At 60.8% G+C, this 19613-nt stretch overlaps 2 protein-coding genes across 6 annotated transcripts in view; one reads left to right on the plus strand and one right to left on the minus strand.

Moving 5' to 3' along the window:
- On the plus strand, nt 1-14077 carry LOC102934217 (sodium/calcium exchanger 1). 3 transcript variants are annotated; one of them, XM_037904684.2, is made up of 7 exons: nt 1-786; nt 4403-6181; nt 8470-8576; nt 8704-8828; nt 9704-9803; nt 10015-10287; nt 11493-14077. In XM_037904684.2, exons 2-7 carry the CDS (start codon nt 4431-4433, stop codon nt 11867-11869), a joined length of 2733 nt encoding a protein of 910 aa, XP_037760612.1. In that variant the 5' UTR covers nt 1-786; nt 4403-4430; the 3' UTR covers nt 11870-14077. The 3 variants fall into 3 exon arrangements, with proteins under 3 accessions (XP_037760612.1, XP_043407288.1, XP_043407287.1); XM_043551353.1 differs by lacking the exons at nt 1-786; nt 4403-6181 and adding an exon at nt 6433-6777 and having other exon boundaries at nt 11493-12998; XM_043551352.1 differs by lacking the exons at nt 1-786; nt 4403-6181 and adding an exon at nt 7673-7773 and having other exon boundaries at nt 11493-12998.
- PLCB3 (phospholipase C beta 3) overlaps nt 13585-19613 on the minus strand; it is a 21913-nt gene continuing 15884 nt past the window's right edge. For all 3 annotated transcript variants that reach the window (XM_037904680.2, XM_037904681.2, XM_037904682.2), the window contains 14 exons: nt 19383-19537; nt 18997-19158; nt 18736-18835; nt 18109-18213; nt 17799-17890; nt 17357-17489; nt 16973-17008; nt 16558-16774; nt 16194-16338; nt 15807-15883; nt 15631-15720; nt 15147-15204; nt 14816-14902; nt 13585-14528 (listed from right to left, as the gene is read on the minus strand). In XM_037904680.2, coding sequence (XP_037760608.1) covers nt 14373-14528; nt 14816-14902; nt 15147-15204; nt 15631-15720; nt 15807-15883; nt 16194-16338; nt 16558-16774; nt 16973-17008; nt 17357-17489; nt 17799-17890; nt 18109-18213; nt 18736-18835; nt 18997-19158; nt 19383-19537 — 1613 coding nt within the window. In that variant the 3' untranslated portion in view covers nt 13585-14372. The remainder of the gene's footprint in view (nt 14529-14815; nt 14903-15146; nt 15205-15630; nt 15721-15806; nt 15884-16193; nt 16339-16557; nt 16775-16972; nt 17009-17356; nt 17490-17798; nt 17891-18108; nt 18214-18735; nt 18836-18996; nt 19159-19382; nt 19538-19613) is intronic.

Here is a 19613-nt window from a genome sequence, read left to right on the forward strand (position 1 = left end):
TTGACGGCAGGTGGGGAAGCGTTTGGAGGGAGAACTGGCGACTGAGGACATATGCTGGAGAGCGTTTGTAGGATGGAGCTTGGGGAGGGGCAGGGTCTGGAAGAGAGGGATTGGGGGGGAGGGAGCTGGGGTCGGGGAGCAGCAGAGGCGCAGCTGGAAGGTTTCCTCCTCCCTTCCTCAGTGTCTGGCTTGCAGGCGTGGGGGGGTTTACTAGTTTGCAATGAAGCGTATGAGGACCCCCGCTCACTGAGCTGCCCCCCCCCATCTCGGTTCCGGCGGCATGGTGAGGGTGTGCTGCTGTTTTGCAGTGGGGGCCCCCTCCCGGCTTAGCTGGCCGTGCTAGGAGCCCCCACCCCCCCATCCCCATTGCAGGCTGCGCACGGTGCCCTCCCCAGCCAGCCATCCCTCGCCAGGGTGGAGCATGAAGCTGCCAGCCGGAGCATCCTCAGCCTGTCCCCGGCAGTCGGGCTCGCTCCGCCGTTTTGCTGGTGCCCGCAGCCTGGCGGCAGAGGGGACCCCGGCCCCCCCAGATCGGGGGGGAGCTCGGCTGGGGGGCTCTGCGGGAAGGGGCGGAGGCACAGGCTGTGGAGGGGATCGTGCAGACCCCCCCTCCTCTCCCAGCTGCAGATGGACCAGTGACTCCAGGAGCAGCCCTGTGCCCCCTCGAACGCCAGCTAACGGGGGTCCGCTCCTTTGCTCCCCACAGATCTGAGCAGCGGCCGGGGGGAGCGTCTGTGCAGCCCGCCCCAGAGGGGAGGTGGTGCTGCCACCTGACCCCACAGTCCGGTAAGCGGGAACTTGGGGAGAGGGGTTGCGGGGGAAAGCTGCCCCCCATGGATCTGAGCCGGGAGGTGTGTGGGCTCTGCCTTGGGGGGAGGGGGGATCGACCGCTCCCCCTGCCCTGACTGATGCCCAGGGAAGACCCCCCCCCGGGGGTTCTGGGTGGGCGGTGTTGGGAAATCCTGCCTCGTTTACATCTTTAATCCCCCTGAATTTATTTGCAGCTCCCCGCAATCGAGGAAAGTTGCATAGAAAAAAAAAGGGGGGGATTTGAGAGAGGTAAAATTTGTGGGGGGGGGGGGGATGGAGGGAGCTGGTCTGCATGTGTCCAATTCTGCATTCCTGGGCTGTCTTGCTGGAGGGGGAGGACCCAGACACCAGGGCAGCCACATGGGGGAGAGCGGGGGGGGGGGGGAGAGGGGCGGGGTGAGATTGCTGGGATGTGTTGTGTGTGTCTTGGTATGGGGGGCTGGGGGCACAGGAGACCTGGCCCCAAGAGGGGTGGGGGGTTGGGGAGATGGCACTGGGCTGCAGGGGCCTGACTCTGGCTTTTGTAGATTTAAAAGAAATATTCCAGACAACAGGGGGCTGCCCCTCCCCTGCCCTATAGAACTGCCCCCCAAAGCTGATGCTCCCCCCCACCAAACTTCCCCCTCCAACCTTGGGGAGCTCCCCCTACCCCCCCCCCCCCATAGACCCCCCACCTGGGGCTCTTCCCCCTCTACAGAGCCATCCCCACATCTCCCCCAACCTGGGGCACTGAGTCTCTGCTCTGGGTCTCACTGCCCCCCACATTGCTGTCATCTTGCCCCTGGGGCTCTCCCCTCCCCCAGCTCTCCAGGAAATTCTGTTGCCTGAAACAGCTTGGGCTCAGCTGCCTTCTGTTTGGTGAGGGAGGTGATCTCCTCCATTGGAGGGCAGGGTAATCTCCCCCCCCCACCACCCCAGTACTGGGGTGGCCTAGGGTCATGCATGAGAACTGGACAGCAAACGGAAAGCGCCTTGCACTGAGGGGATGGGGGCGTGCATGCAGTGCCTTGCATGGGCGGACAGGAGGGGATGCATGTGCAACACTTTGCATGGTGGGTGTCTGTGCAACACACAACAGTATGGTGCATGTATCCACCCAGCCCTGCATGTACAGGGACACTATGCCTGTACTAATGGTGCACACCCGTGCACGGGGTCACACACTGACAACCCACAGTCAGCCACAGCCACGACCCACCTGGAGCAGTGCCTTGCATGCTCACCCATGGCTCCTGCGCACCTGGAGCAGCACCTTGCATGGTCATCCATGGCTCCTGCGCACCTGGAGCAGCACCTTGCATGGTCATCCATGGTCCCTGGAGCAGTGCCTTGCACACGCTCCCACATCCCTGCACATCCAGAGCAGTGCCTTGCATGCTCATGCATGGCCCTCATGCACCCAGAGCAGTGCCTCACACCCTCACCTATGGCCCCCGTGCACCCAGAGCAGTGTCTTACACACACACTCATGGTCTCCATGCATCGCCTCGCATGCTCACCCGGGCCCCCGTGCACCCAGAGCAGTGCCTTGCATACTCTTCCACAGTCCTGTTCACACTCTGGTGAGACCCCCCCTGCCAAAGAGTTCAGTATGGAGGCACCTGGCATGGTCTGAGGTGAAGTTCATGTGCCCCCCAGCCAGCCCCACCCACTCCTGCAATCCTAGCCCCCAGGTCTGTGGAAGATGGTCCTGGGAAGATGGTCCTGTGCATATTCACCAGCACAGTCTTTGCACACTTACCCCTCTACAAGTGAAACACTGCTACACTCGCTTGAGTTTCTCCTTGCTCACCCTACTGTCCCTTAGTGCAACCCTCGCACGGCCACATTTAGCTTGCAGAATGTTACCGTGGGGAGAATTGCAACCCCTTCCCACTGTGTGCTGTTTTGCAGGACTGCAGCCCGCTTGGCAAAGGGCATCTCCCCTCATGGGGAGGAGGCTCGTACCTCCAAACTGGGAGAGAAGAGAGTTGCAGGGTGTAAAGTGCTCCCAGTCCCCCCACCCGCCCTGTATCCCAAGTCAGGGGGAGATCACTGGTATAGCTCAGCCTGGCACAGGCTGCAGGGACAGGAAGGCAGCTCGGGAATGGGGGGGACTCTGGGGATGGGATCGGGGATTGCAAGGGGCACAAACTCCCTGGGGATGGGGTGGGAGGAATGGAAGTCAAGGAAGAATGGGGGCTTCTGGGACATTCAGTGGAGTAGGGAGGGCCTGGGGTGGAGGGCTCCTCCAGTCACTGGTCCCCAGCCCCATCTCTGGGGGGTCCCCAGTTGGTGCTGATGCAGGGGTGTGTGTGTGTGTGTGGTTGTGGGGGTGAGGAACCAGCACAGGGGAGGAGTGTGAGCTGAGGGGAGTTTGGGGGGAGGAGGGGGCCAGCATGGGGCGTTCTTGAGCTGTGGGCACCCACCAGGATGGAGGGGAGTGTCCACACCAAACCTCACCGCCTGAGCAAATTAATGGGGACTCCTAAAAATCCATTAAACTCAGCAGAGGAAGGGTCAACCCCTGCATCTCCAGCCCCAAGACCAAGGAGTCACCCCCCCCACACACATGGACACAGGCCGAGTGAGGGGCTGGAGTTGGGGCAGACACCACATTCACAAGCTCTGCCAGCACCTGGTTGGACGGGCACTGGTGTGGGTTTGGGCTCCGCATACTAAACTGGCTGAGGGGGTCACTCCCAACTGCTCCCCCTGACCCTGCCATGGGGACAATCCTGCTGCCCCATGGTGGGGAGGTTAGAGCCCCCTAATGCAGCCTGATGGGGCAGCTGGTGCTCAGCAGGGCTTGGAAAGGGCACGAGGGGCCCCCCTCCCCTCAATACCCATCTGGGGCAAGCACCAGCCCTGTGGTGCCCAGCTGGGCCCAAGCCTCATTTATGTCTGACTGGTGCTGTCTCTTGACCCATTGAGCACAGATGGGTCCTGTGAACCAGCTACCAGCACTGCCTTGAACCACTGGCATGGATCATGGGGCACAGAGTCAGAGAACCCAGGAGTCCTGGCTCCCAGCATTCTCCTCTCCCTCTCCTGCCTCCCGCACTCAGAGAGCAGAGAGGACCGGGAACCAGGACTCCTGGGTTCCATTTCCAGCCTGGGAGGGGAGTGGGTCCAGTAGCTCAGGACTCCTGGGTTTTTAACCAACGCCCTGTCTCCAGGAGGGGAGGGAGACGCAGTGGGCAATGGAGGCTGAGCTGGATGCAGTATGTTTTGCAGCCTCTCGTGTTAAAGGGTCAGGGTGGGTATTGCCATGGTGGTGGAACTGAGGGAAAGATGGGGAGGAATAGACCCTGGGGGAAGTACCCCAGAGGGGGACTAGCCCCGCTGCTCCTTATGGATGGATGCTGTGGCCCCAGGACTGCCTGTGCCACCCAGAACACCCACCACTTCTTCCTAGCCTTGCCCCTCCACTTCATGAGGAAGTGGGCACCCCGTTCTACCCCAGATCCTCCCAACGTCACAAGGAAGCAGCCGCACCCATCCCCTTCCAGCACACAAGGAAGGGGATGACCTCCCAGCCCTCCTCCCCACCAGCCCCACTAGGTACCATGTGTCTTCCTCATTCCTCACTATGCCCCCTCCTGTCTTGCAGGTCCTGCCTGCTCACCCCTACTCCCACCATGCCTCACCTGTCCCACCTTGGGGCCTCTACCTTCTTCCTCCTCCTGGCCTTGAGCCTCCCGCTGCACCAGGCCAAGGTGGAGGAGGGGCTGAGGAGTCCAACCCAGGGAGCATCATCGCTGGATGGGGCTAATGTCAGCACCTTGTGCCAGGAGGCCTCAGAGTGCCAGGAGGGAGTGATCCTGCCCGTGTGGCTACCCCAGAACCCCTCGGTGGGCGACAAGGTGGCCCGGGCCATCGTGTACTTCGTGGCAATGATCTACATGTTCCTGGGCATGTCCATCATTGCCGACCGCTTCATGGCCTCCATCGAGGTCATCACCTCGCAGGAGAAGGAGATCACTGTGAAAAAGGCCAATGGTGAGACCAGCACCACCACCATCCGCATCTGGAACGAGACAGTCTCCAACCTGACGCTCATGGCGCTGGGTTCCTCAGCGCCCGAGATCATGCTCTCCATCATCGAGATCGTGGGCCACAACTTCCAGGCAGGCGACATGGGGCCCAGCACCATCGTGGGCAGTGCCGCCTTCAACATGTTTGTCATCATCGCTGTGTGCGTGCACGTGGTGCCCGAGGGCGAGACGCGCAGGATAAAGCACCTGCGCGTCTTCTTTGTCACGGCTGCATGGAGCATCTTCGCCTACATCTGGCTCTACCTCATCCTGGCCTGCTTCTCCCCCGGTGAGGTGGAGGTGTGGGAAGGCCTGCTCACTTTCCTCTTCTTCCCCATCTGCGTGGTGCAGGCCTGGCTGGCCGACCGCCGCCTCCTCTTCTACAGGTACGTCCAGAAGAAGTACCGCGCCGACAAGGCCCGGGGCCTGATCATTGAGACAGAAGGCGACGCAGCCCTCCCCAAGCTGGAGGTGGAGTTGGACAGTGCCCAGGCCAGCGGAATGGGCGAGGCAGGCAAGGACGGTGACGAGGAGGCCCGGCGTGACATGGCACGCACCCTGAGGGACCTGCGGCAGAAGCACCCAGAGAAGGACATGGAGCAGCTGATTGAGATGGCGAACTACCATGTGCTGGTGCAGCAGCAAAAGAGCCGGGCCTTCTACCGCATCCAGGCTACCCGCATGATGATCGGAGCGGGAAACATCCTGAAGAAGCACGCAGCCGACCAGGCGCGCAAGGCGCTGAGTCTGCCGGAGGTGCGCCCCGAGGACGACGACTCGCTCACCAGGGTGACCTTCGAGCCGGCGCTCTACCAGTGCTTTGAGAACTGCGGCGCTGTGGTGCTGACGGTGGAGCGGCGCGGTGGCGACGTGGCCCGCATGGCCGTGCGTGTGGATTTCCGCACCGAGGACGGCACGGCCAATGCCGGCTCGGACTACGAGTATGCCGAGGGCACGCTGCTCTTCAAGCCGGGCGAGACGCAGCGCGAGATCCGCGTGGGCATCATCGACGATGACATCTTCGAGGAGGACGAGTACTTCCGTGTGCACCTCAGCAACGTGCAGGCTGCCTGGGCCGAGCCGGGCGCTGAGCCGCCCCCCAAGGCCTGCCTGGGCCCCGCCGCCACTGCCACCGTCACCATCTTCGACGACGATCATTCCGGCATCTTCACCTTTGAGGGCGCCTCGGTGCGGGTCAGCGAGAGCGTGGGGGCCGTGCGGGTGCGGGTGCTGCGCACCTCAGGGGCCCGGGGCTGCGTGGCCCTGCCCTACCGCACCGTGGAGGGTACCGCAAAGGCTGGTGAGGACTATGAGGAGGCCGAGGGCAAGGTGGAGTTCCTCAACGACGAGATCACGTGAGAGACATGGAGGGGGGAGATGGGGGAGCGCCGAAGGGGAGCAGGTACAAAGGGGCAAGGTCGGGAAGGGCAGGGACAGCAAGGTGAGGGAGAACGGGGCTGGGGGAGGTTACAAGGATCAGGCAGCCGGGCTTTGGGGGAGCAGTGGGGGGAGGGGACAGCTGCTTAGGGGGCAATCAGGGTGCTGGATAGCAGGGAGAAGGGCACCTGATGTGTCTGTGAGGGGGACAATGGCCAGGGAAAGGTGGGTCAAGGACAAGGTGCGTGTGGGGCGATCAGAGGAGCAGGTATCTGGTGGGGAACCAAGGATAACAGGAGGGCCATGGATGGGGACTGAGGAGCACCGGCAGAGCTGGAGGGCAGAGCCCAAGGCTGGGCTAGCCGGGGGCTGCACATCAGTGTGGAGGGGCACTGGCAGGGGGCTGAACGAGGCAATTGCTGGAGCAGCCATTCTCCCCAGTGGCTGAGCCTGGAGCCCATGTGCGGTGCGTGAGCATCTTCACTTCAGCAGAGCTGGGAGCAGGGGATGTTTGCTGCAGCTACTTTGCAGCTCCAGATACCAGGGGTTCAACCTCAACCTCCTTGGGCAACTGGTAGGTGAAATGGAAAGCAGGGGGCACCCAGTCCCCTTCCCCACACTGTACATGGGCTTCCCTCCTCCATCCCTTGCCCCCGACCCCACTCCCCAATTCAGTCAACTGCACTGAAAATGGAAAACTAATTTCAGAGAAGGATACATTCCCCCCCCGTCACCCCTCCTGGTGTCTCCATGGCAACAGTGAGCTTTCCCCCCAGACATGAGCCCAGACAAGGGGTTGGGGGAGCCCTCCATCTCCTGTTCACCAGTGCAATGAGGGGGGAGGGGCGTGCATGTGATGGTGGTGAACCAGTGAGTGTGAGCAGGTGGGAGAGCGGTCATCCCCCCCAGGCGGGAGCAGAGCCCAGCACACCAGTACTCAGGCGAGGTGGGTACAGATCAATGGGGCGCAGCCATGGGCTGCCCCAGGAGCTCGCCGGCCTGCAGTGGGGTAGCTCAGGCCAGGGGTGCGGGGTGGGGGATATTAGGGCTCTGTATTGGGGGTCAGTGATAGTGGAGATCAGGGAGAACATTAGGGCCAGCTGGGGTGTATGGAGAGGGCACAGGCTGTGCTGAGGATGTGAGACGCTCTGTGCTGAGATCCCTACAGCTGGCAGATAAACCTCCCTTGCTCCCCCTCTGCTCTTCTCCCCCCCCCCCCCCAGCTGCTCCCAGCACCGCCAGAGCGAAGGGCCCTTTGTGCTCATAATTAGAGAGCAGAACAGATGGCGCGCGGGGGGGGGCGGGTACGGCCAGTGACTGCGCTGCTAGGGCCTGATCCCCAAGTGACCACATCCGGAGGGGTGGGGTTTGCAGGGAGCCCACAGCTGGGATAGCAGGGGGCTGGGGATCAGGACTGAGGGGGACTAGCAGAGCTGGGAGGGCAGTGGACTGTGGGGTAGAACTGAGGGGCACAGACAGAGCTATGTGGGGTGTGGGGGAGCCCGCAGCTGGGATAGCATGGGACTGGGATTGAGGGGCACCACAGAGCTGTGGGGGGAGCCTAGGACTGGTGAGCAAGAAGGGTGGGATCGAGGGGCACCTGCAGAGCTGGGGGGACTCTCCGGTTCACTAGTGGGGTGAAGCAGCCGATTCCCCTGTGCTCTGTTAATGGCCAATGGGATTGTGGGGCCTGGAGCCGCCTCCCCAAATGGCCCAAGCCCATTGGCTGATCCCCCTCTCCCTCACTCAGCTCTGCAGCATCCATTAACCCCCAACCTGCTGCTTGACATTTCGGGGAAGAGAGGGGAGCGATGAGGGGGGACAGAGATCTGTTTGAGGGGCGGGTGATGGTTTGGCAGGGAGGTGTCGCAGTGGAGGGGCTCAGTGGGTGGTTGGGGGAAGGGAGCAGAGGGGCGGTGTTCCCAGCTGTTCGCTCTTGTAATTACCTGCACCAAATTAGCTTTGAGTTGATGCCAGCTGGGGGCAGGGGATAGTTGCGGGGGGGCAGCCTGGGTAGCGGGCTGATTGTGTACAAGCTAAGATGGTAGCACAACCCCCTCCTTATGGGGCAAGGTCACCCCCCCCCAATCAGGGGCCCCAGACCCTCACCTGCTCCAGTTGGAGCAGACAGCCCAGGATGAGCACCCCCTGCTCCTCACATGCAGCGGCCTTATCACCCTGTGCCCCACAACCAGCACCCCAATCTCACCCTGTACCCCACAGCCAGCACCCCCATCTCACCTCGCCTCCCAATTTTTCCCTCTAGGAAATTCATCGAGATTAAAATAATCGATGACGAGGAATATGAGAAAAACAAGAATTTCCACCTGGAGCTGGGGCCCCCTGAACTGCTGGAGATGGGGCTGCGGCATGGTACGGGGGGGGGAAGGCACAGTCCATGGTATTGGGGGGTGCAATGTGGATGGGGCGCTGGGCAGCACAGGGAAGTGGGGTGCGGGAAGCCAGAGACTAACAGTCCCTCTGCCTCTTCTCACCACAGGTGACTCTAATGAGAACCGCCCCACTGAGGGGGAGGAGGGGACCGCCATCGCCAAGATGGGGTGTCCCAACCTTGGGGAACACCCCAAACTTGAGGTGGTGATTGAGGAATCCTATGAGTTCAAGGTAAGTGCCCAAGTGTGTCCCTTCCCTCCTTCCCCCATGCACTACCTGTGCCCCCTCTGCCCCATCCCTCTGGCTCCCCATGTGCCCCTTCTGCCCCCCGCACCCTACACCACCCCTCCCCAATGTCCCAGGTGCCCCATTCCCCCAGACCCCACAGCATCCCATGCAACCCTTCCTGCCCCCCTCACTCAGGCACCCCACCAGCCTCCCTTCCCCTGCTTAGCTGGGCCAGAGACCAAGTCCACCAGCCTCCCCAGAGGACATCTCCCACACTCCATACCTGCCCCCCACGTACTGTCTGCTCCAGTGCCCTTTCTGGCACAGCAGAATGGGGCGCAGAGGGATGATGCACCAGACTCAGGGACAGTTGCTCTCTTACCCCAGGAGTCCTTCCGCCCCCCACATACCTCACACAAGGCTGCCCAAGTCAGGAGGCCATTGAGGGGCACACATAGAGCCCAGGTGTGAGGGGGCGGTTCCCTAGGTACACCACCAGCCCCCAACATCTTCCTGCAGCTCCCAGCCTCCCCCCATTGAGCATCTCGGCTCTGGGCTTTGCTCCGCTCTGCCCCTATATTGCCATAGCTCCCACAATGGGCCTTGGGGCCAGAGCCGTCCCTTGGGTAGGGCAAACCAGGGCGACTGCTCCGGGCCCCGCGCTTTGGGGGGTCCTGTGGGCTGGTGCAATTGGCGAGTGCGATCGGTTCTGGAAGACATAGGCACAGGAACTAGGGGCATGGGGGCTGCCACTGATGCAGAGTGGGTCCCCCAAGCTGGCGGGGGCTGATTTGTCCCAGGCCCTGCACCCCCTAGAGATGGCCCTGCTTAGGGCTGTGCCCACCATCTCAGCCCTCTTTATTCCCCCCCACACACAGAGTACTGTGGACAAACTGATCAAGAAAACCAACTTGGCACTGGTTGTGGGGAGCAGCAGCTGGAGGGAGCAATTCGTCAGTGCCGTGACGGTCAGCGCTGGTACGGAGGGGTGGGGCTGGAGGAGGAGAGGCTGGGGGAGTGCACCCCACCCAGGGATGGGCAGGACTTGCGGGGGGGGGACCCTATTCTCTCCTGCCCCAGGGCGCAATGAGGAGGTGGGTGAGGAGCACTGGGGGGCTACAGGGCGGCAGTGGGAATGGGTACAGGGGATTATCCCACTCTTACCTCTTCTCCCCCCCGCCCCCACCAGGGGATGAGGACGAGGACGAGACAGGCGAGGAGCGGCTCCCGTCCTGCTTCGACTACATCATGCACTTCCTGACGGTGTTCTGGAAGGTTCTCTTCGCCTTCGTGCCCCCCACCGAGTACTGGGGGGGCTGGGCCTGCTTCCTTGTCTCCATCGCGCTCATTGGGGTGCTCACTGCGCTCACTGGTGACCTGGCCTCGCACTTCGGCTGCACCATCGGCCTCAAGGACTCAGTCACTGCCGTGGTCTTCGTGGCCCTTGGCACCTCCGTGCCTGGTGAGTGGGGCAGGGGGACTCCACACAGGGGCTCCATGGGGCAAGGGGCTCTGTGCCTGGTGTCACGGAGTCAGGGCTATGGCCCAAGCCTATAACCAGTCTCCTGGGAGTGACCTCTTTAGCAGGCTGGGCCCCAGGGACCCACAGCTCCACCGGGACAGGCCTTTGGCCTCCGAGATTGGGCCTTTTGGCAAGAGCTTTCCCTGTATCTCTCTGGGACTCCCTGCAGCAGGTCCAGCCAAGCCAGCAGGAGGCTTGGACTGTGCCCATTTCCAGTTGCAATGCTCCCCGGGCACTGAAAAGGCAGCCTTTTCTAAATGGGGTTCCCATCGATGAGTCACCTGGGTGCTACAGCAGCTGAAAGTACCCAGATTAGCACAGAGGAGGGGTTAAGCCGTAGCCTACCCATGTCAAATCAGCGCCCTGATGGGACAGCCAGGCTGAGCTGGACTGCAGCTCTGGCGCTCTCTCTCTCTCTCTCTCTCCCTCTCCCCCTTGTCTGTCTTCCCGGAGTGTTAGGTGTTGATAGTTCAGTCCTTGGGCATCTTTTTGTCTTGTGGGATGCTCATGGATTTGGGTCGGTTTCAGCCTGTTTAATGGCCCTGTTTGTTCCACCCATCTAGCCAGGCAACACCCACATCTCATGCCTCCTGCACTATCTTCGCAGGAGACTTACACTTATTTGTTACAATGCAAAGTGCAGAGGGAAACTGAGGCACGCATAGGCTTCATAAAAATAATACAGAAAATCCCCACTTTGTTACACATGGTGGGAGGGGGGTGTTGCATGCGGGGTGGGGTCTCTGTTTTGGGGTGGAGTGGGGCAGTTGGGGGGTTCTATGTTTGGTTAGCAGGGGGTGGTAGGGAATGAGGCATTGGGTGGGGTGCTGTACTAATTCCCTTCCCCATGTCACCCCCTGCATCACCCCCCCACTAACTTTTCTCTTCCCCTCTGCTCACTCCTCCAATGATCTAACTGAACTCTGCCCCAGTAACCCCCCATGCCCCACTCAAACCCTCCCCCTGCACCCTCACTGACCCTATTTCCCCTCACCCCTATTAATCCCTGTCCCTCTGTCTTGCCTCCATTAACCCCTCCCCCCATTAACGCTTCACCCTGTCCTCCCCCATCAGCTCCTCTCCCGCCATTAACATTTCACTCTGGCCTGTCCCCCTCCCCACTAACCTGCCCTCTTCCATTGCAGACACCTTTGCCAGTCGGGCAGCGGCAATCCAGGACCAATACGCGGATGCCTCTATCGGCAACGTGACGGGCAGTAATGCAGTCAACGTCTTCCTGGGCATAGGGGTGGCCTGGACCATTGCGGCCGGGTACTGGGCCAGCCAGGGCCAGCGCTTTGTGGTGTCGCCGGGCACGCTGGCCTTCTCCGTCACGCTTTTCACTATCTTTGCCCTGCTGAGCATCACTGTGCTGCTGTACCGGCGCCGAGCACCTGTGGGGGGCGAGCTGGGGGGTCCCCGCACCCCCAAAATCCTCACTGCCCTGCTCTTCTTCTGTTTCTGGCTCCTCTACATCCTGCTGGCTGCTCTGGAGGCTTACTGCCACATCCAGGGTTTCTGAGGGGTGGGGAGACCCCCATTCTCTGGCTGGTGGGACTCCCTCCAGCCTCAGTTCTGGGTGGGGAGAACTGTCCTGCCCCAGTTCTTGGGAGGCAAGGCCTCTGGCTGGGGGTGGGAAGCACTCACCAGCTCTGGGAAAAGCCCCTCACAACCCCTGGGAGGCTATGCCCCCCGCTCAGTGCTCGGACGTGAGGGGACATTACAGCTGCTGCAGGAGCAAAGGACATTCCAACCTCCCCCATCGCCTGCCCCCCCTCAAACTGGGGAAGCCTCCCACACTGCAGTTCCCTTTCCCCTCCCTGGACACCCCTCCAGCTCTGGGGAAATCCCCAGCCCCCACTCAGTTCAAAAGGGGACAAAGGACATTCCAAGTGTAGACTGTCCCCTCCAGTGCATTTTGGATTTAGCTGGGGCCAAAGGTCATTCCATCCACGCCCAAGAGCCCCTCCTTCCCCAAGCCCCTGCCACCTGCTGTCTCCCCACTTATGCCATGGGGTAGCAAGGACACAGGAGAGGGTAACCATGCCTGTAGGTGGCAGGATAGTTGGGGTGTGTGTTGGGGGGGCTGGCACACAGCAGCAGCCCCACCCACAGGGCTGCAAGGGTCAGCACACAAATTGCAGAGGGGGCAGGGGGAAGAGGGTCAGTCTCTCTCTCATCCACTTTGTTTTTAAACCTCCCTGCTCCCAAGCACAGGGATCCTTGTGTCCCCCCAAAAAACACCATTATTAATGGACTCTCACTGGGACAAGGGACCACCCCCTGGGATCTCAGTGAGGGAAAAGGCTCCAAATTCAATATTAGGGTCACCCCCATTGCCCTCCAAAACAGCACAAAGTCTTGCTAATGAAAATAGCAACAAATTGGGGTTCATTTGCCCCATCCATTCCATCCCATACAGAGCCCAGATTTCTATTCTGTTGATTTTATTTTATTTAAAAAGATAGAAAAGAATATTTTATTTTGTATTTAACAACAACAACAGAGCCCCACTCTCCAGATTCCTCCCCGGAGAACTGGGCTGTGGAGATAACTGATGCAGCCATACCCCCCTTCCGGTGCATGGTCTCCTGTCCTGGCGTCTGCCTGTAGTTAGCATTTGTGAGTCAATATATGTGTTTGCACTTGTCCATCTGTCCGTCTGTGTCTGCCTGTTGCTGGCTGGTTAGACCCCCAATGTTTCCTGCCCCTAGTAGTTCCCCCTTCCCCGTCACACCCCCATTGCCTGCATCTTTCATTTGTTTGGGGGGGGAAAAAAAAAAAAAAAAAAAAAGAGAAACATAAAACTTTGTACTAAAAGTGTTGTGTCTTTGTGCTTCAGGGTAGGGGGGACTGGCTGGGAGAGCGTGGGATGTGATACAGGGCCTTTCCCCCAGTTCACCAGGTCTGAGGGCCATTTCTTTTGGCTTCAACAAACACCAACATTCCTTGGCCTTTGGCAGAGCTCTGGTGAAGGGGGTGGGGGGAGTTGAACAGGGAGGGACCCTCCTCTCACACTCCCAAGTGCCAGCTGGGAGTCGCAGAGCAGCAGCTGTGTAGGGGGATGACACCTCCTCCCACCCACAGAACCTTCCCAGGTCCCCCCCCCCCGCTGCTGGGCTGTGGGGGGGCGGGGGGTAGATTTAGTCCAGCCCACAGCAGGTGCACTGCACCTTGGGTTCACAGGGGGAGCTGCTCTGTGGGCAGGACTCCCCCCACCAGAGAAGAGGCTAGTCACTCCCTGCAGGCAGATTTATTGAAATTCCACATTACAGACAGCCAGGAAAAAAGTTAGTCAGGGGCATTTTACCCCCTATCCACTCCCCCAATACAAAATAATCTGTAGAAGAATAAAAGGCTCTTATGTTACATCTGTCCCTGGGGAAGGAGGTAGTGTCACACCCAGCTGCCTCCCCCACCCCACAAAAAGACTACAAAGATACAAATCAGTAAAAAATAGGATTAAAAAAGATTTTATATAAAAATAACCCTTTTTATCCTGCTCTGAGGTTCCCCCAAGGATCAGCCCCAGGTCATGGGGGGGGGCACAACAGGTTACCCCCCCACAATCTCATCTTTGGGTGGGGGTTGTCAGGGCAGGGAACAGCCCCCACTTCACAATGAGGCAGCCCCCTGGCAGCATCAAGCCCCCTGAATAATCTGTGGGGCAGCCTCCCCAGAGGCATCAAGGTGGGGGTTGCTGATTAAAAAAGTAAAAATGTATAAAAAAGTGTGTCTTAGTGTATTTGCAGTGGCCCCACCCCATGTAGCCCCCCACCCCTGCACCCCCACCTCTTAGAGCACCCCAAAAGCAGAAACTGTGTGCCCCACTGGCCCAGTGCATGGAGGGGGCACAGTGCCACCTCCCTCTCCCCCCACAGCACATGCTGGTTGTAGAGGATGTGGAGGTGCCAGGGCGACCCCACGTCTCAGCAGTGGTCTCCCCAGTGGAGTGGCTGGGGAGGCCGTGTCTCCCAGCACGGTGTTCTCTGCAGCAGGAGCTCCGTGCCAGGCCCCCGGCTGTTTCACAGCACAGTGCTCTCATCCTCCTCTTCCTGAGGGGCAGCCCGGGGGTGCCCATTTCTCACCCCCACCTCCAGCTCAGCTTGGAGGAAGCAGCGGATCTCCTGGGGCAGTGCTTGTGCCTCCAGCTGGCACTCCCGCTCCAGCTCCTCCACCAGCTGCAGGGGAGGGGAGAGGGGTGTTGGTGGGGGACACAGTGGGAAAGACGCCCACCCCCCATGACTGTACTAGGGCCTGAAGCTGCACAATCTCTCCTCTACACTGCATGATGGGCCCACAGCTCCTCCCCACACTGCAGGCATCCAGGGCTCTCCGGGGGATGACCCTAGAACAGCACCAGCCCCCCACCTGCGGCACTCACTCCCGCAGGGTTTCCCCTGCTAGGGCAACTGGGCCCATGGGAGACACCCCCTGGCACTACCAGTCCCACCCCCTCCATACTCACCCTGGGCTCCTCCTCTTCAATTTGCTGTAGGATTTCCTGGTGCCCCGCCACAAGCTTCTCCTGGCGCCGCTTCTGGGCTTCCTCCAGCTGCAGAGAGGGGGCAAGAGAGCGTTTCTGGCAGGAGCAGACCAAGGGAAAGGGGTGCTGCGAGCCTGTCAGTGCCCATGGAACGAATGAGGTGCAGGACTAGCAGGAGAGCTGCCCCCACTAATGCTCAGATCTTACAGGGATCCCATGTATCTGCGGAAGCACAAGTGGGGCAGCTGGCTCTTCTCTCCCCCCGGAATGGTCAATGTGGGAGGCAGAGCGAGGCAACATGGGGGGCACTCACCCTGCGGATGGAATTCACTGATTCATTGATGTGTCTCCTGTTAATCTCGGTCAGCTCCCTGCAGGGATATGGGGGAGGAAGAGACAGACCATCAGGCAGGACAGCCCCTTCCCATGAAGGGTCAACTCCAGCCTGACCACGCTCAGAACTGGCTGGGACATACCGCCCGCCCTCCCAGCACAGGGATCTGTATGCCCCATCTATCCCCCAGTGACACAGGGATCCCTGACCCAGGATTCATATTGCCTTCCCTCCCCACTGCCCCCATGTGCACTGCGGTCCAAAGCCCTAGCCCAGCCCCAGCCCCAGGAGTGGCAGGACATGTGACCTCCCCCAGCACTGGCCCCACCCCTGCTAGCTCCCTCCTTCCCTGTTCCACCCCTAGCCCCCGCCCCCCACTAACCCCTTCCCCCCGCAGCAGCTCACTCCCCTCCTCCCCACACTAGCCCAACACCGCTAGCTCCCACTTGCCCCTGCCACTCACACATCTTTCTTCTGCTTCTCCCGGGATTTGGCCTCTGTGATGCTGTTGTGCCGCTTGCGGTCCAGGATTTTCTGCAGCTCCTTCTTCTCCCTGGGGAGGGGCACAGATCTATCAGACTTGTGGGGAGCAGTGTCCTGGGGAAACTGCCATCACCTGCCCCCACCCCCAGCACCCACCTCTCACTGGTCTCCTTGACTCTCTTCAGCTGGGCAGCCTGGCAGTCCTGGGCAATTTCCCGCAGCCGCTGCTGGGCCTTGTGGGTGGGGACAGACAGGAGCAGTGTCAGGGCATTTGCTGTTAGATCCCTGACCCTGGCACCCTCCCTTCCCCCAAACTCCCCTCCCAGCTAGCAATCCCGCGCTGCCCCCACCAAAGTGCTGCCCTTGCATTCCACGCCCCCATCCCCTCCCATCCCAGCTCCGGAACCCCTTCCTCAGATACCCATGTGTAGTTCCCCCGCGGTTGCAGGGGATCTTTGGGAGCTGCCCTGTGCCCTCCTCCGGAAGGGCACTTGTTTCAGCTGCCCCTTATTCTGATGCTCCTCTGCCCGCCCTCCTAGGTACCTGTTGCAGGTGCTCCTTTTTACGGGCTCTCTCCACCTGGTGCTGGGTTTCCCGCAGCTGCAGCAGTCCCCGCAGCTGCCCCTCCTGCAGCTCCAGCTTCTGCCGAGACACTTCCTGCTCCAGTGCCTCCAGCGAGCCGTTGGCACTGCAAGGGACAGAGACTGTCAGCATGGTGGGTGCTGTGGGTCGGGATTGAGGGGCACCAGCAGAGCTGGGATAATGGGGGCTGCGGATGGGGACTGAGGGGCAGAGTTGCGGGGGGGGAATCCTAGGGCTGGAATAACAGGGGGTTGTGGGAGAGGCAGTGGTAGGGGCTGAAGGTCAGGACTGAAGGGCACCAGCAGAGCCATGAGGGGCCACTCACTCCTGGTGCCCACGGCGCAGGCTCCGCTCCACTTGGGAGCGGCGCCGGAGGCTGTCGCTGTGCAGCTGGTGAGCCTGGGTGCTCTGCTTCTTGTTGAGGCTGGAGATGTTCTTCATGTGCTTCTTGCGTAGCTCCTTCAGCTCCCGGTACTGCTTCTTCAGCAGCTTGATGTAGCCCTTTTGCTGCCGCAGCTCCTCCAGGGACTGGGGAGCCACCTCTGGAACAGAGTGAGGGAAAGAGGGTCTCAGCATCCCCCAATCCCTGCATACACAGGAAGCCAGTGCTGAGATGCAGCTGCCTCTGGGGAGGGGCACAGGGGGCTGGTAACAACAAAGCTGCCTCCTCCCATCACCCCCAAGCGGAGGGATGTGGGGTCAGTGGGAGGCAGTGTCCCATGCTTGGGCGCAGTCCTTACCTGCAAGGACGCTGGCAATGAGGTCGTCCCTTTGCCCTGCAGGGAGGAGGAGGCAGTGGTTAGGGGGAGGCATGAGGAGAAAATCCGCCCCAATCTTTTTCAGCCCCCACAAAGGGCTACAGTTCTGAAGACTTGACTGGATCTCAGGGGTCTCTGCCATTATGCACCCCACACATGCCACTGGGATTGGCTCCATTGCACCATGACTCTGTACTCCCCATCACAGGAGAACCCCCCATCCTCATGCAGCCTATGAGAACCCCTCCCTTTATAGGGGACACTCCCTCCCCCACATTAAAGGAAAGCCCTACCCAGCAGAGGGTGCCTCCCCCAGCTTATAACCCTGGCCCCCCAATGAGGACAGGACTCAGGGATCCCCCTTGCCTGGGCTGGCGACACTAGGGCTGCCGGCAGGGGGCAGCAGGACAGTGGGTGGCTGTCGGGAATCCGTGGGGGGCTCGGCCACCACATCAGCTCGCTGCTTCCCAGACGTTTCCCGCGGCTTCTCTGAATTCTCCTGGGGAAGAGAGGGGTTCGAGGATGGGTTCAGTGGGGGAGACAGAGGGCTCCCCTCAACCTGTCCTCAAGATCCATCCCCCACCAAAACGCTTGTTGATTCCTTCCTAGAGCCCCCACCAAGCCACACCTCTAGACAGAGTGAGATCCCGCCCCTCACCAGTACCCCATTATCCTCAGACTCAGATCCACTGCCCCCCAACTAGCCCTAAGCATCCCCCATCTGATACCCCATTCCGCTTCTCCCTCAGAGCCACTACTGCACACACCCTCTCTCTCCCAGATCCATTGGCCCCCATCCCCCACTCACTTCACTGTCTCCAATCAGTGCCACCAGCTGTTTTGCCCGCTGGTCCATGAGGCTGACGTGTTTAATGGGGTTGATCAGGGCCTCTGCGTAGTCTAAGAGGTAGAAATAGGAGGCTGAAAGATGCATGCGAGGGAAATTCCCACCCAAGTCCCCACCACAGCCCCCCCGTTTACCCTCTCCCCCCCACCACATCCCAGGCCACACTCCTTCATCCCTCCAAATAGACACCCTCTTCCAGAGACACCTCATCAGCCCCAGCTCCCCTCCAGCCAGCCCCACAGCAGGACACCCTCCCATCTGTCCCCCATACCCTGGTGGTCATCTGGGATATAGTCATTGGCTTCTGTGTAGACCAGCAGGGCGGGCAGGCTCAGGGGCTGGTTGCTCTCACTGCGCAGGCAGATGTAGTGGTACCCTGGTCGGGAGGGCACAGAGACGGGGGGGCGGGTGTCAGACCAGACCAAATGGGGGGGAGCACCTGGGGTTTATGGGGGCACTGTGCCATCCCATTGTTGGGGGCTGGGTAGGAAGTGCCCCATGCCAAGATCACCATCCACAGGGGACGGGGACAAGGCTGCCCACAGGGCACTAAGGGGGGGAGGGCTGACAGAACTGGGGGTAGCGTGGGGGGAGGGGCAGAAATAACTGTAGGGGGAAAGAGCAATGCATCATGGGGCACAGCAGGGGAATGCAGCACCTCCTGCACCCTGCTTGCCTGGAGCAGTGCATGATGGGGACCACTGCAGGGGGTTCTGGGTAATTCACATCTCACAGATCCCCTCCCCATTGCCTCAGTGACAGGCCTAGAGTAATGCATGATGGGACCAGGTCTAGCGCTCATGGGGGGAGGTTGTGGGGTAACCAGCACTTCCCCCATCCCCCCATTGCCTTGGCGACAGGTGGGGTGGGGGCAGGGACCCCAGGCGGCTCCGCTTACCGGACCGGATGGCTGAGACAGGCAGGATCCGGTGCCCGACAAATTTACCCCCCTCCTCAAAGACAGCAATGCGCAGGGACGCCAGCGTGGGCAGCACCACCTGGGGGAGCAAAGCGGGTGTTAGATGCTGCCCCTGGGACCCACAGGAAGGGAGATCACCCACACCTGGGCTGGGGCAGAGGCTGGACACTCTTCCGGCCCTGCCCACCCAGTGTTATCAGCTGCCCCCGTCTCCTCCCACCGCTGCTCCAGCAGCCTTACCTTGGGGAAAACGAAGGGCTCCTCATCCCAGACGGGGTTGAAGGAGTTCCCCTGGGATGGGCGCGTCCGGAACTTGCGCTTGGTGTCGACGGGGAGACCGAACATGTCTACTTCCACGTAGATGCCCACCCGCTTGTCTGACAGGAACTGCCCCGAGATTATCTGGGGTGGGGGCGGGGGGGGGGGTGGAAGAGGGAGAGAGAGAAGGGGTCAGAGTCACTAATGACTGCCCACATACCTCTGATCCTACCTGACACCCCCACGTGCCCCTGACAAGCTCCAGCCCCACTTGCCCCCTATGCCCCACACACCCATGTGCCCACAACACACCCCATCCCCCCGTCATGCCCACCAGGATGGGTTGGCATCAGCCCCCCAGCTCTCACCTTGACCTTGACCATGTTGGCCACAATGCCGTCCACGATGTTCTCAGTGAAGGGGTCGAAGGGCTTGTCCTCACGCCGCATGAACTCGGGCTTCAGCAGGTACCCACTGCGCCGGTTGTACTCAAACATGCCCAGGTTCAGCTGCATTGGCAGGTCTGGAGGGTAACAGGACCCCCACGAGGAGGTGGAGATTAGGGGCAGGGCACTGAAAGACTGTGGGGAGCCCTAGAG

This window comes from Chelonia mydas, chromosome 7 (genome assembly GCF_015237465.2).
Source record: "Chelonia mydas isolate rCheMyd1 chromosome 7, rCheMyd1.pri.v2, whole genome shotgun sequence".
Taxonomy (NCBI): domain Eukaryota; kingdom Metazoa; phylum Chordata; order Testudines; family Cheloniidae; genus Chelonia; species Chelonia mydas.